This window comes from Apus apus, chromosome 1, assembly GCF_020740795.1.
Source record: "Apus apus isolate bApuApu2 chromosome 1, bApuApu2.pri.cur, whole genome shotgun sequence".
Lineage (NCBI taxonomy): Eukaryota > Metazoa > Chordata > Aves > Apodiformes > Apodidae > Apus > Apus apus.
Window position 1 is genome coordinate 149,485,681 of NC_067282.1, and position 12,861 is coordinate 149,498,541.

A 12,861-nucleotide genomic window follows, 5' to 3' on the forward strand; every position below is an offset into this window, starting at 1 on the left:
CACAGGGCGAGCGGCGAGGCGGCGCCGCCGGCGGCTCTGACGGCCGCGTCCCGCGGGCAGAGGGGGAGGCCCCGCAGCGGCCGCCGGGCTCCGCTTCTCCTTCCTGCGCTCCCTTCGTTCTCCGCTCTCCCCGGCGCGGGGGCTCCGCGGGGTGATGCGTCCCCGCCGGGCGGCCGCCCCCGCCGTCTCCGCCGGGTCTTAGAGCCGCCTCAGGAGGACTCCGCGCCGCTCGGCCCTCCCCGCCTCCCGGTGCGGGGCGGCGGCGGCGGCCGTTGCTCGCCCGGGCGCCCAGCGGCGGCGCCGGGCCATGAGCGGCCCCGCGGGCGGCGGCGGTTCCCGCTGAGCGCCCGCGCCCCCGGCCCGGCCCGGCCCGGCCCGGCCCGGCGGCATGGGGGTGAACGCCGTGCACTGGTTCCGCAAGGGGCTGCGGCTCCACGACAACCCGGCGCTGCGGGAGTGCATCCAGGGCGCCGACACGATCCGCTGCGTCTACATCCTGGACCCCTGGTTCGCCGGCTCTTCCAACGTGGGCATCAACAGGTGGCGGTGAGTGCGGGGCGGCGGGGGAGCGGGCGGGGGCCGGCCGGCCGGCCGGCGGGGGCCCTAATCCCCGCGTTATGTATGCGGTCACGCTGCCTGCCCGCCGTCCCCTCCCCTCGCAGCCCGATTGGGCCGCCGCCCGCGCCGGCTGCAGCCGCCCGCCCTTCCCTTCGCTCCGCCGGCCGTGCTGCATAGCCAGCCCGCGCCGCCTCTCCGCGGCGAGGGGGCGAGAAGCGGGGGAGCCTGTGACGCCGCTGCTTTGCCGGGGGAGTGTGGAGGTGTGTGTGGGGGTCTTGTCCCTGCTCTCCGGGCAGGCAGGTACCGCGACCCCCGTGCCCACCCGCCCTGGGGCCGGGAGCGGGGCTGCTGCCGGGCTGTGGCGGCTGCGAGCCCCGGGAGGAGCAGCGCTGTGGGGCAGGCAGAAACCTGCGCCGGCACAGGGTGACTGCAGCCTGGGGAGAAAAAAAAAACAACAAAAACCCAACCCAAAGTGTTAAGCTGCTTGAGTAATTTCTCGGGATATCTTTCTTGCAAGGAAGGGTAGGTAGTGCCCCTCTCTGGAGCATGCAGGTCTATTCCTGCGCCTTCAAGGCGGGTGTCGTCCTACCTGATACAAAAATGATCTTGACTGTGGAGTTGTGACTGACGCTTCCATGCTCAGTGTGTGCTCTAATAAGGCAGGCAGAGGTTGGTGGCACTTCTGTCCATGCTTATGTTGCGAGATTGCTTGAAACATCACTAGGGATCTGAAAGTTGTTGCCCTTTTAAAAGGGTAGATAATGCAGTAAAGTACTTGTATCATCTGTTCGTCCAGTGTCTGGAACTTGGAATGCTCATGGGATTAGCCTACCCACGTTATGGTGCTGTGAAGAGTTGCCTAATTATGGAACAAGCACAGTGAAACTCAGCTTAACACCACGTCAAAGAAGAATTGACAAAGTTGAGATACTTTGGGTTTCAGTTCAGTTTACTTTAAGGATTATTTTGTTCAGATTTAATAATGTATCTCTCAGGTCATTAAATACTTGACTAGCAAGGTCATTTACCTTTGGAGTTTTTTTGTTGGTGGTTTTTTTTTTTTTCAAATTTTGAGGAGTTTTTCTTACGGTTGTATTTCTGGTTTTCAGAAAACAGAAATACTAAAAGTACTTTTGTGGAACTTTGACTTGATGGTTATTCTGTTTTTCACTGACAAAAATAGCATTCATACCACATAAGAATAATTGTTAGGTACTTCCCTTATCTCAGGTTCATGATGTAATTCTTTTATAGAGGCTTTTAAATTAGTTTTTGCTTGTTCTGAGGGGGATAGGGGCTTTTAAAAATACAAATAATGACTTTAAAAAGAAAGTTCAGAAGTCTTAGTTTTATGGATGAAGTATGAATAACTACTTGAGTTGTAAAAGAATGCTGGCAATTAGTGCAAATCTAAATGTTAAGGAAATCACATCTTAAGACTACTTCATAGGTTTCTAATGTGTTTTTCAATTGAAATACTAAGCTGTTTTTCATTTAATTCTTACAGCTAGTGAATGATAGACAAGTGTGAACTCTGATCCTAATAAATGGAGGCTCATGTCTTCAGTGCTACTGCTCTGCTTCTTCAATGACTATTTAACATGATTGTTAGCTAATATAGTCCTTGAGTACATTTGTGTGATGTATTTGATACAGTTGTTTTACTTTAACAGTGTTCTAAAAGACAGCTAGTCCTTGCACTGCATTTTGCATTTAAAGAAAACCATCTTTCTTAGTTGCTGGTGGAGGAGTTGAGATTTTGTTGGTGTGGCCTTTTATTTACTACATGAAGAGGAGCATTTTTCTTTTAGGACTTTGGTTGTGTGCTCTCCCTCCCCCTCTTCCCCTCCTCAGATCTCCCAGAAGGGTAAACTACAAGTCCCCTATCCAAAGTACTTCCAGCAATCACTTGGGATTCAAATACTCTCCAGGCACATGCTGTACACTGCTGTCATTCCCCTGGTTTTGTGAGATCCTCAGTTTTTTTCCAGTTTAAAAGTGTAGTAACTTTATAGAATAACTGGGGGCTAGAGCTACATGTTTACTGGAGGGATCTCAATACATTTGTATTTAAGTGAACAGTTACTAGTTTGGAATTCATTCATTTTAAGTTCTAGTGGGTTTAATGAACTGTTTTTAACCAGTGGTAACACACACATTCATAGTCTGTATACACAAGACTTACAATGCAGTTTTTTGGTTTGTCAGTCTCATTTGGCACTTGCAGTTACTAATCAAGCATTTTATCTCCTTGGCCACTTGATGACTGTAAGCAAGATCCTTGCTTAATTGCCTCTGGAGGACGTTGTTGAATTAGTAAAAAAATACTTTAGTTGAGATGAGGAGCAGAAGCGCTTCAGCATTTGGAGCATGAGTCAAATTTAATCGTCTGGTGTGGTGCTTTCTTAGTTTGAATTGATTGACACCTGGAGTTTATGTTCTGGTGAGGTTATGGTCCTAATGCCCTGGGTAAAACTCTTGTCTGTCAGAGCTCAAATTGTGACTAACACAATGGACATGAGGAAAAATGGTACAAGAACAGGAGAAGCCTGGTTTAGTTTCTTCTTAGAAGTAATAATGTATCTCTGTAGAGGTAACAGTTGCAGTTCGTTTTAGAAATGTCTTAAATCTGGCAAATAGCAGCCTTTAATGCATAGGTGCTTTCTGATTAAATTTGCTCTTTAAACAGTCATGTAACACTCATGAACTAGTATTTTTGTGTAATTGTACTATTGAGCAAGTCTAATTACTAAGCAGTCACGTGGTCTTACTGACCTCCTTTCTCCTGGCAGTCAGCCTACCTGTGCTAAAGTCACGAATGCTATGTAACATATGCCAGGGCCTTCCTCAACTTGCTTCATTTTTTTTCCTGGTTATGTCCTGGTTCTTCTTATTGTTCCTTCTTTCAAGCTGTTTCCACTGAGACATGCTTTTTTTCTATATTATGAGTTGTCCAGTGTCGTTCACAGGTAAAGGCTTGCGAGAGTGAGGTTATTTTGTGCAGTAAAAGGTGGTGGAGAAATGGCTGAGGGAGATGCTAAATGGAAAAATCACTCTAACACTCTCTTTAAGTTTTGTCAATTGCCCTTAGACTTTTGGCACCAGAACTAGTGCACATTTAATTGTGTCAACAGAGTAGACAAAGAATGTAACTTACGTACTTTAGGAAGTAACCATTACCTACTTATGAAAAAATGTGTTTGTATGTGCTCACAGACTTTTCCATATTAAGGAGAATGGGATCTCATGCTTAATGATATAACTTAAGGGAGGGTTTAATTTTGTGCTAGTTTTAGTACAGCATGGCAATTGATCACAATACCTAAAAAGAAATGCAAACATTCTGTTAGTTGCTGCATAAGAATTTACTTTGGCTAATAATTTACTCTTTTAGTTTGTCTTTTTAAGTGTGTATGTATGTTTTTGATATGCTAGTTAAGACTGGCATGCAGCAATTGATTTAAGAAGGTGGATAGTCTAATCTTGCTAAACCTTGTAGCTATTTTTTAAATAATTCCTGAAGAGGAAAAAATTTCTTCTTTTAAAATAAGAGCAATAAAATTTGTTCTGCATATCAAGTAGATTTTGTGAAATATTGATGTGTTCAGCATCCTGCAAAGTTAGCTGCTGTTGTTATGGCAGATAGTCATATTGATTTAGGAGAAAGAAAAGACACAATACATTTTTTTAACACTCATGCCTCAAAGTGTATTAAAAATCAAACACTGAGGGGAAAAAAGTAAAAGTTCCAGGATAATCACTGCAATTCATGGAAATGGGAGCTTGTTTTAAAAAAACAGTGCTTAGACATCCTTCTGTAGCATTTGTTAAGTTTTTATATTCTGTGCATCTAGTGTTGAAAATATGCTTATAGATTCAGGTTAATTAGGTAATGACGTAGAGACCTGTTTGTTGGATGTGGGATTGGTGAAGAAAGTTTGTCAATAGAAGTATTCTATGAGTGGTTTCCATTTTAAATTATATCATATCTGCAATTCAGGCAGGCAAAATGTGCATATTACACTTTGTTGATTTTGGTGGTATGCTTGATATGTAAAAAGGAGTGCACACCAAAATAATTTACTTCCCTGCTAAAAGCATCCTTTTGTTTTCATGGTGTACGTTTTCATCCTAAGTGCTATTTGATTTATGAAACATTTAACATCAAGCCAATCATCTAAAGTCTAAACAGAGACAAGGCTCTTTGCCTTTCTGCTGCAAAGCTAGACATATGTCAGATTTGGGTGTCACAGTAGTTTTGTATATATTCTGTAGATACCTTGTGGTTTCACTTAGCAGGGAGCCTATGCTGAACTCCACTGTTATGGCCAGGGTCTAATGGGTCCACAAGGGAATTTAGGTATTCTTGTGCTGTGTTCTAGTCATACCCGTTATACTGTGTAATAAGTGGCTTCAGCTCTGGCGCAGTGCACAACTTGCAGAACTTTTGTCCAGCCAGCCCACTAAACTGAGGATGATTAATCTGTTAAGTTTTCAAATCAGTTGTCAAAGAGTGGTAACTTGTTTTTAGAAGCAGCATTTTCAGATGAGAGTTCTGTGGTACCAGGGGTTAGATTGAAGAAGCCCTCCAGTGCCCCAGTGCCATACACCTAGGTTGCCCACCTGTCCTCTTTCACAGAAAGTCCTGTCTCCCACAGGAGAGAAGTGCCCACAGTTCAGATTTCCTCTACAGTTTGTCGTGTTATATGATCTAGTCCTGCGATTTACAAAGTACGTCACTGAACCACGCTGACGTATGTCCTCACACTTTTAATCCTGCAGTGCTAATGAAAGGGGTGGTTTCCACCCTTTTGTGATATCACATGTGTTGAACCAGTTTAGCTCATCAAGCTGTCTGAAAGAGATTAGTTACCAGTTTTGGTGGGATTAGCTCTGTGGCAGATTGGGCCAGCAAAAAGGTTGCAATAGCAGCAGTGAAGAGGCGAGAGTGGGAAGGGCAGGAACCATTTCTTCCAGTAGCAGTAAGGATTTGTTCCAGATTAAAATGGCCATAAACCTGTGGGTTGCTTTGCTCATGTGTGTAGTAAATACCAGGAGTTTTCTGGAAGGTGATTATTGGTTTTTCCTGTGGTTTACCATTTGTTGACAACCTTTGAAATTATATTGTCAAAAGTTGTATTGGCCTTTTTACTGTTTACAGGAAAGGCCCAATTAATTTTTTTGTCAGACTGTTAGAATGTAAGAAGTAACTCTGCCAGCTGAGCAATTGTGCTATCCTTGTTTGCTTGTTTTGGTATATGATCTTGTATTGCCAGGTTCTGTAATGGAACTATTGTTGAATTGGACAAGAAGTCTGCACTGGTTGGTCTGGAGAGAGCAGGTGGTACTGCAAATCCAATTTAATACAAAGAGTTCAATAAGTTGTTTTTCCCAAGAAGCAGTTGTTACAGGCCAGAAAAATTCCAGTGAGCATTTATACAATTTGCTTTTTAACTGTGAATGTCATCTTGACAGAATCTAATTCCTTAGGTTAAGAAGTTGTGAGGTTTTGGTGACCTGGTTTTACATCACTAATCTCCAGCTGTGAGGAAATGGAAGTCTAAGTAGAGTGTTCTTGATATGCAGGAGTAGCATGTGGACTTTGAGTATCGAGGGACAAATGCAGTCTTGAACAGCTCCATAGGATTATTTCAGTCTTCTTTCTCTTTGGGCCAGAAATCTATTTTTCTGTTATTTTACCTGAGTATCAACATGTCACGTTCTTCATTTGAGCAAGGGAAGGTAATGTGTCTGCAACTTGTGGTGTTACCTCCTCTGGTCATAAAAGAAGAGGGTGATAACCCCCAACAAACACCATCTGTGATGAATGTGAAGGCAACTTTTTTTAGGCAATCAAGAGTACAGATTTTTTTTATTTTCCCCACCTCATTAGTATGTGGCAGTATCAGTGAATTCTGCATCAGTTCTTTGAAGCAAATGATTTTATACAATATAATCCTGTTTTGGCCATTTTCATGCAATAAGATATATTTTCATCTAGTTTATGAAAATGTCTTTGTTCCTACCCATGGAAGCTACTCTTTAAACAGATCTCATTATGCAAATATTGCAGAAAAAAAGCTGTTCATCATTGTGCCACTTAAACATTTTGGTTTCTGACAGCATGAAAGCCTTTCTTTTCAAGGAAGGTGATTCTTTTCCATACTCTCTCAATGCCTGGCAGGTTTTCAGGTCAGTTGTATAACTCTGGTAGGAGGAAGGTCAAGCTGCCTGTGAAGTTAGCTGTTTTTCCAGTGTGGAAGTTAAGCTGAAGTCTGTAATGTATTAATTTGTATACTGAAAGAAACTCTTCACTCTAGGGAATTTTGTGATCTTCCCATAGTGACCTAAAAAGGCAAAAGCTTAAGCATGACTCTGTTTTGTAAGTAGTGTGGGAGTAAGTGGCTTTGTGTTCTACAGGCTTAGTGATTTGCATATCACATTTTAGGAGGTTTAATAGCCGAACCTCTAGGAAAGTTCTGGATTTGATTGCTGGCATAAGAACTTAGTAGTATTTTGGTGCAATACATTTTACTGAAGTTTTTCAGAACTCTAAGTGTGGGGCAAGGTTAGTTTGTGTGCTTCTGTATGCTGCTAGCTTTCAAGTTCTTAGCTTATGAGTAGACTTACAGTGGTAGGTCAACAGGTGAACTATAATTGCAGTGTTCTTCTAACCCCAAAGCCTCCATATATTTTTCAGGTCACCATTAAATGTTTGTTTTCACTGTTTTGGAGTTTTGTGTATGTAAATGTTTCTTTTTATAGGAATAAAGTTTTAGTGGAGGTGAAGGATAGATTGGAAAGAATTGGGGCAAAGGGGTCTACATTGCAATGTTCTGTTTTACATGTGTAAATGAAGACAGCTGTGGCAGAAGTCTACATGTATAAACTTGTGGATCAGTTACGGATTTAAGAGTGTACCAATTACTTATTGGTGAGATATTATTAAAAATCAACACATGGGCTTTGTTAGCTTTAGTGTACAGAGTAGCTGAGCTGCAGTGAAAAGAGCTTCCTGAAACACTTTTTTTTCTTCCCCTCAAATTTTGTGCTTTGATTAGTTTTTTTAAAAAATGCATTAATATTTGAAAAGTCTGAAAGTCTGTATTGGTAAACCTGGGTAGGACATAAGAATTTCATAATACTCAGGGTTTCAGAAGTAAATTCAGGTGCCAAATTGTTTATAATCTCTTTGAAAAGTGCTAACTCAACATGTTCCTTGCAATACCGTGGAACCTGTTCAGAGTATCAGAGATGAAAAGGATTTCTTCTAGTTGAACATTGTTCAGAATGTGTCCTGCAAGTCCAATTTCTGTGTTGACAGGCACATGACGCCATGTACACCTGAGCTTTTGCTGTGCGTTGCTTCCTCCTGCATCTAAACTTGAGAAATTTCCTGGGCCTGCTTTCAAAACTTAGTTTATTTCAGTGTTTCCTGATTTGTAGGAAAGCGTTTTCTTCCTGTTCAGTCACTTGCATTCTTTATTTTTTTTTTTTGTATGCTTATGACTCTTGGACAGCCATGAGAAATACAGGCTGCAAAATTCTTGCACTCTTAAGTTTGGTTTCTTTCAGAACACAAACTCCTACCCCTTCAAAATGAAAACCAGAAATGTGGAAAAAAACGTTTGAGCCCAAATTGGGAAGTTGTGAAGTATGAATATATGTTGTTATTGATTTTTCAGTGATGGAGTAGAAATATCTACAACACAAGCTACTTAGGAACAACTCTTGTAAGGAAAACTTATGTTTTTCTATCTGTTATCTATTCAAAGTGTGGAATCTGGGAATCTGATCTAGGAATGCTTTACTTTTTATTGTAAGGAAACTGGAATTCAGCACTTGCAGATATTTTTTTCTTAATGCAAATAGTCTAGTTACCTGGTAGGTGAAGGGTAAACTGCTGCAACTGAGAGAGAGGGAAAAAATAATGGTCAAAAGAACAGAAATAGGAGGGCAACTTTCATCAGAAAGATGAGTACACAAATGAATCCTTCATTTAGGTTGCTTGATACTTCATGCCTTACATAGTTCATAATCAAGGTCTGGATGGTAACTATTTTGCTGTGCACTGAAGAAGCAGAACACCATGGCAAGCTCCATCTCAGTTTTGCTATCTGCCCTGTTCTGAAGTACTAGAAAAGTGTACAGAGAATTGTGAGACTCCATTTTATAGGGCAGCTGACATTAAAAATAGTTAATTATTTGATTTCCAATACACTGGATTAATTAAAGAATGGAGTAAAATTTTTGTGTCCTAAGTTCTCTTGTGAGTTTCCTCTGAGCTGAACTTTTCTGTCTGTGAATTCTGTGGCATTGTGATTTTTATTTTTCTCCTATTCTTTGCATTTCACATTCTTGAGAATAAACAAACTCATTTTTCCTAGGAATCTTAAAGTAGAAAAAGGGAACAATACAGCTTTTAGCAGAGATTGCCTACTATTGTTTCCCTTATTCCCCTCTCATGGGAGAGGCATGACTACATCTGTAAAACTGAGATACGCATTTAAAATACAATATTCTATGGAATAGTTTTTGCATTCAGGTTTCAGAGGGTCTTTGGGGAAGAGGTTGCATTTTGGTTTTGTTCTTTGTTTTCATAAGTCTTGCTATTAGTGAACTCAAGAAGTTGAAACTATCCAAGTCTTAATGAGGGTGATTAAGTAAAGGATGTAAACTGAATTATGTTTTATTGGAGTTGCCTAGGGATAATTCCTGTGACTTTGTCGTTATTTTTCAGTAGGTGACAGCCTTAGTAAGGTCTAATTTACTGTGCTTTATTTGTGTTTCTTTCTAGTATATCCCAAGTCTTGTGAATGCGTCTTTAAATGACTTGTTATGAGTAATTCTTGAATTTTCTTTTCTCCAGCATACTGTAACTGGTATGACCTGGAAACATCTACTAATGTGTAGTTTCTTCTGTTTTTGACAAAGGAGGAAGTTGTAAATTGCAGTGATATTGATAGCTCAATTTTAATTATGGTGTATTTTCCCCCTTTTAGTTCAAGGCTTTCATAATCTGTGCATATGTGTAATGATTAGTTTTGATCATACAGTTACAGCATTTTTCATTGAGCAGGGTTTTTTCATTTGTTTGGTTTCCTTTTGGTATGCTAGTTGCCAGTAAATTTACTGGTGAGAAGTACTTTATTTCAGCAGTGGTGTGTTCTTCTAAACCATGAAAAAAAAATGTTTTTGTGGGGATAATGTGTATCTTCCTATTTTTATATTTTACATTTTAGATTTTGGCTTTCTGCATTCTTGGAAATATAATTCCACCAACCTCCCTTTTCCAGTGCCAACTGTGAAACACTGTTAGTTTGCCAAAGGAAAGTTGTTCAGTGTTTACTCAAAGTTTTACTCCAATTCTTTACTACTTCCATATGAGACAGCACAATGGAGTTTGCATTTTTTGGCACTAGCAATCGTGTTTTCAAGCTGAAAAGTGTTACTAGTCATCAGATGTTGCTCTGGCAGCAGCAGCCTTTCTGATTGTGGTTTTTTTCCTAATTTTATGATTTTTTTTTTCTTTGACTAGTCCATCTTTCTTCCAGAATCCTACCTTTGCAGTTGCTGCTCAATGGCTTCTCAAGTGCAATGGTAAAGTAAAAATAAGTTTTAGGGTTAGTTTTTTTCTGTTCTGTTTGAAGAATATGAGGTTTGCAGAAGTAATTATCTCATGATTTTGGTCCCAAGTGACAGTGGGGGCAAATTTCAAAAACTTCTTCACCTGCAGTAGGGTATTGTCATTGATTCTAGTATATTTCCTGCTGAACTTAAAAGTTGTAAGAAGACTTAAGGTAAAGTAAGCTTTGGAGAGCCTTGCTGCATTGTTTTTCTGCTTTCACAGTAGGAGCTGTATCTGTCAGAATCTTTGTGTTAACTGACATTTTATTAGGATGTACTGTATGGTAAGGCACAGCTTGCCTTTTGTTAGAATGAGTTGTCTTTCACTTGGAAGTGTTAAGTCTCTTGTGCTTGCCTTTTAAATTTTACCCTTGATTTTGAAGTTGGGGCTTGCATAAATTATCAAAAATACTTAGGCACAAGTCAGTGTGATTGATGTTTGAAGCCTTGTAGGCTTATTTCTTTGTGAGGTTAAGATGTAGTTCAACGAAAAGTTGCACCTGTGATCTTTTTTTCCTTTTTTAAAAGGTTAATGGTCACTAAAGGCAACAGTAAGCAGGAAATTAACTAATTGTCAGCGTTAGTTCCTGGGTTTGTGTGGTACCTCTGTATGCCCCCACTCCATTGTCCAGGTGGGGTTAAATAAGGCTTTAAAAACGGGTTAGCTTACCTGTTATCCACGCGGGTTTTTCTTTTATGCAGGTTTAATGTTACTTAGACCTGTAATTAAGGACTGTGTCCGTTAGGTCGTGCCGGGCTGGCAGCAGCCGGGTGGTGCTGCATCTGGCTGCCAGCTGTTGAATCCGGCAGGGGACACATTGTTCAGGCTGTTCGTGTTGACACCTTCCCCTTCTCTTACTTTGATCGGCTCCTCCCGTTTTGAACATCGGCTGGGTACTTTTAGAACTCCGAGCACGTATTAGATTTCACTTAACCTTTAGCAGCCGGCGCTTCTAAATCCGAGACGGAGGAGCAGAACCGACCCACTGCCTGTACCTGCTTGGAGCCCTTCCCTGTCCTGGGAAGGAGGGAGGCTCAGCCGCGTTGCGGAAATCCTCTCAGAGTGGCTCCGAAGGGAAGGAGGAATTGGGCTCCAACTACAAGGGTTACGTATAACTGGAAAAGTAGGTCATTGTGGCAGGGAGTAGTCCAAACAGCGCCTGGTTGCTGCAGCAACGACCTACTTTAGGAAACTATTCTTGTTGATTCATATTTAAATGTTCTTCTTACAAATGATATAAGGAAATTATCAGGTTATGAGACATGCAGCAACTAAAGATGCCCACTTTGTGGACTCCCGCCGCCCCCTTTTCCCTTCCTGCTTCCCCCCCCCCCGCGTTGGTCTTGCCCCTTTGAGTGTATGGGGATTAAATCAAATAAGGCTTATTTTTTGCAAGTTTGACCTTTAGTGGGGAACATCTCTTCTTGCTTGAAGGTTCTGCATAACAATAATACTTATCAGTTGTTCAGAGCCTACAAATGCCCTCCCTATCATTATTTTTTTTTGTCTATAGAAATAACCTCAGAGTTAAAAAAAAATAAAATTCTTTCTTTGAAGTTCCTATTTTCTGGAACACTAACAATTTGTCTAGATATTCAGCTGCTCTTATTTTAATTGCTTTGTATCCAACAAAGTTTATCCATGTTCAGGAAGGTGGGCTCAGTGCCCCTCTCCCCCCCCCCACCCCCCCCCTTTTTTTTTTTTTTTTAAATTGGCAGTGTTCCTATCTGCATCCTCTGTGTTGCTATTAATTCTGTTTCTGGCACAAGCAAACTGGAAAAAAAGTGATCCTGTGTGGGGTGATGTTTTCCAGTTGTCTACTTTAATTCTTTCAACAGTCAAAGTGATACCAAAAAAATCTGTAACTGATGTTCAGAAGGTTAATTTTGGTAGTTCATTCTCATCTTATGAAAGGAAGAAGTAGACAGGGAAAAGATACAGTTGTTCCGATGAAGGTTTAATTCTTCTGCAGAGATGATTGCCTGTAATTTTTAGTTATCAGAATGTTCCACTTAACTGTACTATGTAACTTTTCAAGATTAATTTAGTTACTTCAAGTGAGGTACTTTCTGTTGGTCCTGACCTTCAGTGTTGCAATGAACTGCTGGAGCTTGTGCAGATGGAGATAACATTTGTCTAGAGGTTATCTGGATTTTTTCATCTATTATGTCTTGAGCTATATTTCAGTTTTGGTTACCAGAGCTTACATTACTGAGCTCTGTGCATCTTTTTTGTCAGCTCTAGACTTTTAGATGGAAGGCCTCTGCAGCATGAAGTGAACCATTACCTCCATTAGTCTACTCATAAGCTAAGAAAGTTTGGTACCACATGGAGATTTTCTGAATTTATGCAGCTTAATGAAAAAAGCTGTGTTTCAGTTACTTGGTGTTTTTTTTCTTTCTGTTTTTAAAGATGTTTTTTCTTTCTACATGATCATTACTCAAAAACATGTGCACATTTTATTTATGTTTACCTTGTATTCAAATATAAAGGACTAATTTCACTTTTGAAAGACTAGTTCAGAAAATGTTGGCCTTCTTATAGAATCATAGAATGATTTTGGTTGGAAGGGACCTTAAAGATCATCTAGTTTCAACCCCCTTGATTCATAGGAGTAGCAATGGGAAGTTAATATAATGCTGAATGTCTGACCACCATAAGGTGAGCACCACACA

The 12,861-nt window shown here is 40.9% G+C and overlaps 1 protein-coding gene across 1 annotated transcript in view; it reads left to right on the forward strand.

Moving 5' to 3' along the window:
• The window catches only part of CRY1 (cryptochrome circadian regulator 1), a 37,912-nt gene continuing 25,051 nt past the window's right edge, over positions 1-12,861 (forward strand). Inside the window, exon 1 of the mRNA XM_051636888.1 lies at positions 1-546. Within this exon, the coding sequence (XP_051492848.1) occupies positions 389-546 (158 nt within the window). The 5' untranslated portion in view covers positions 1-388. The remainder of the gene's footprint in view (positions 547-12,861) is intronic.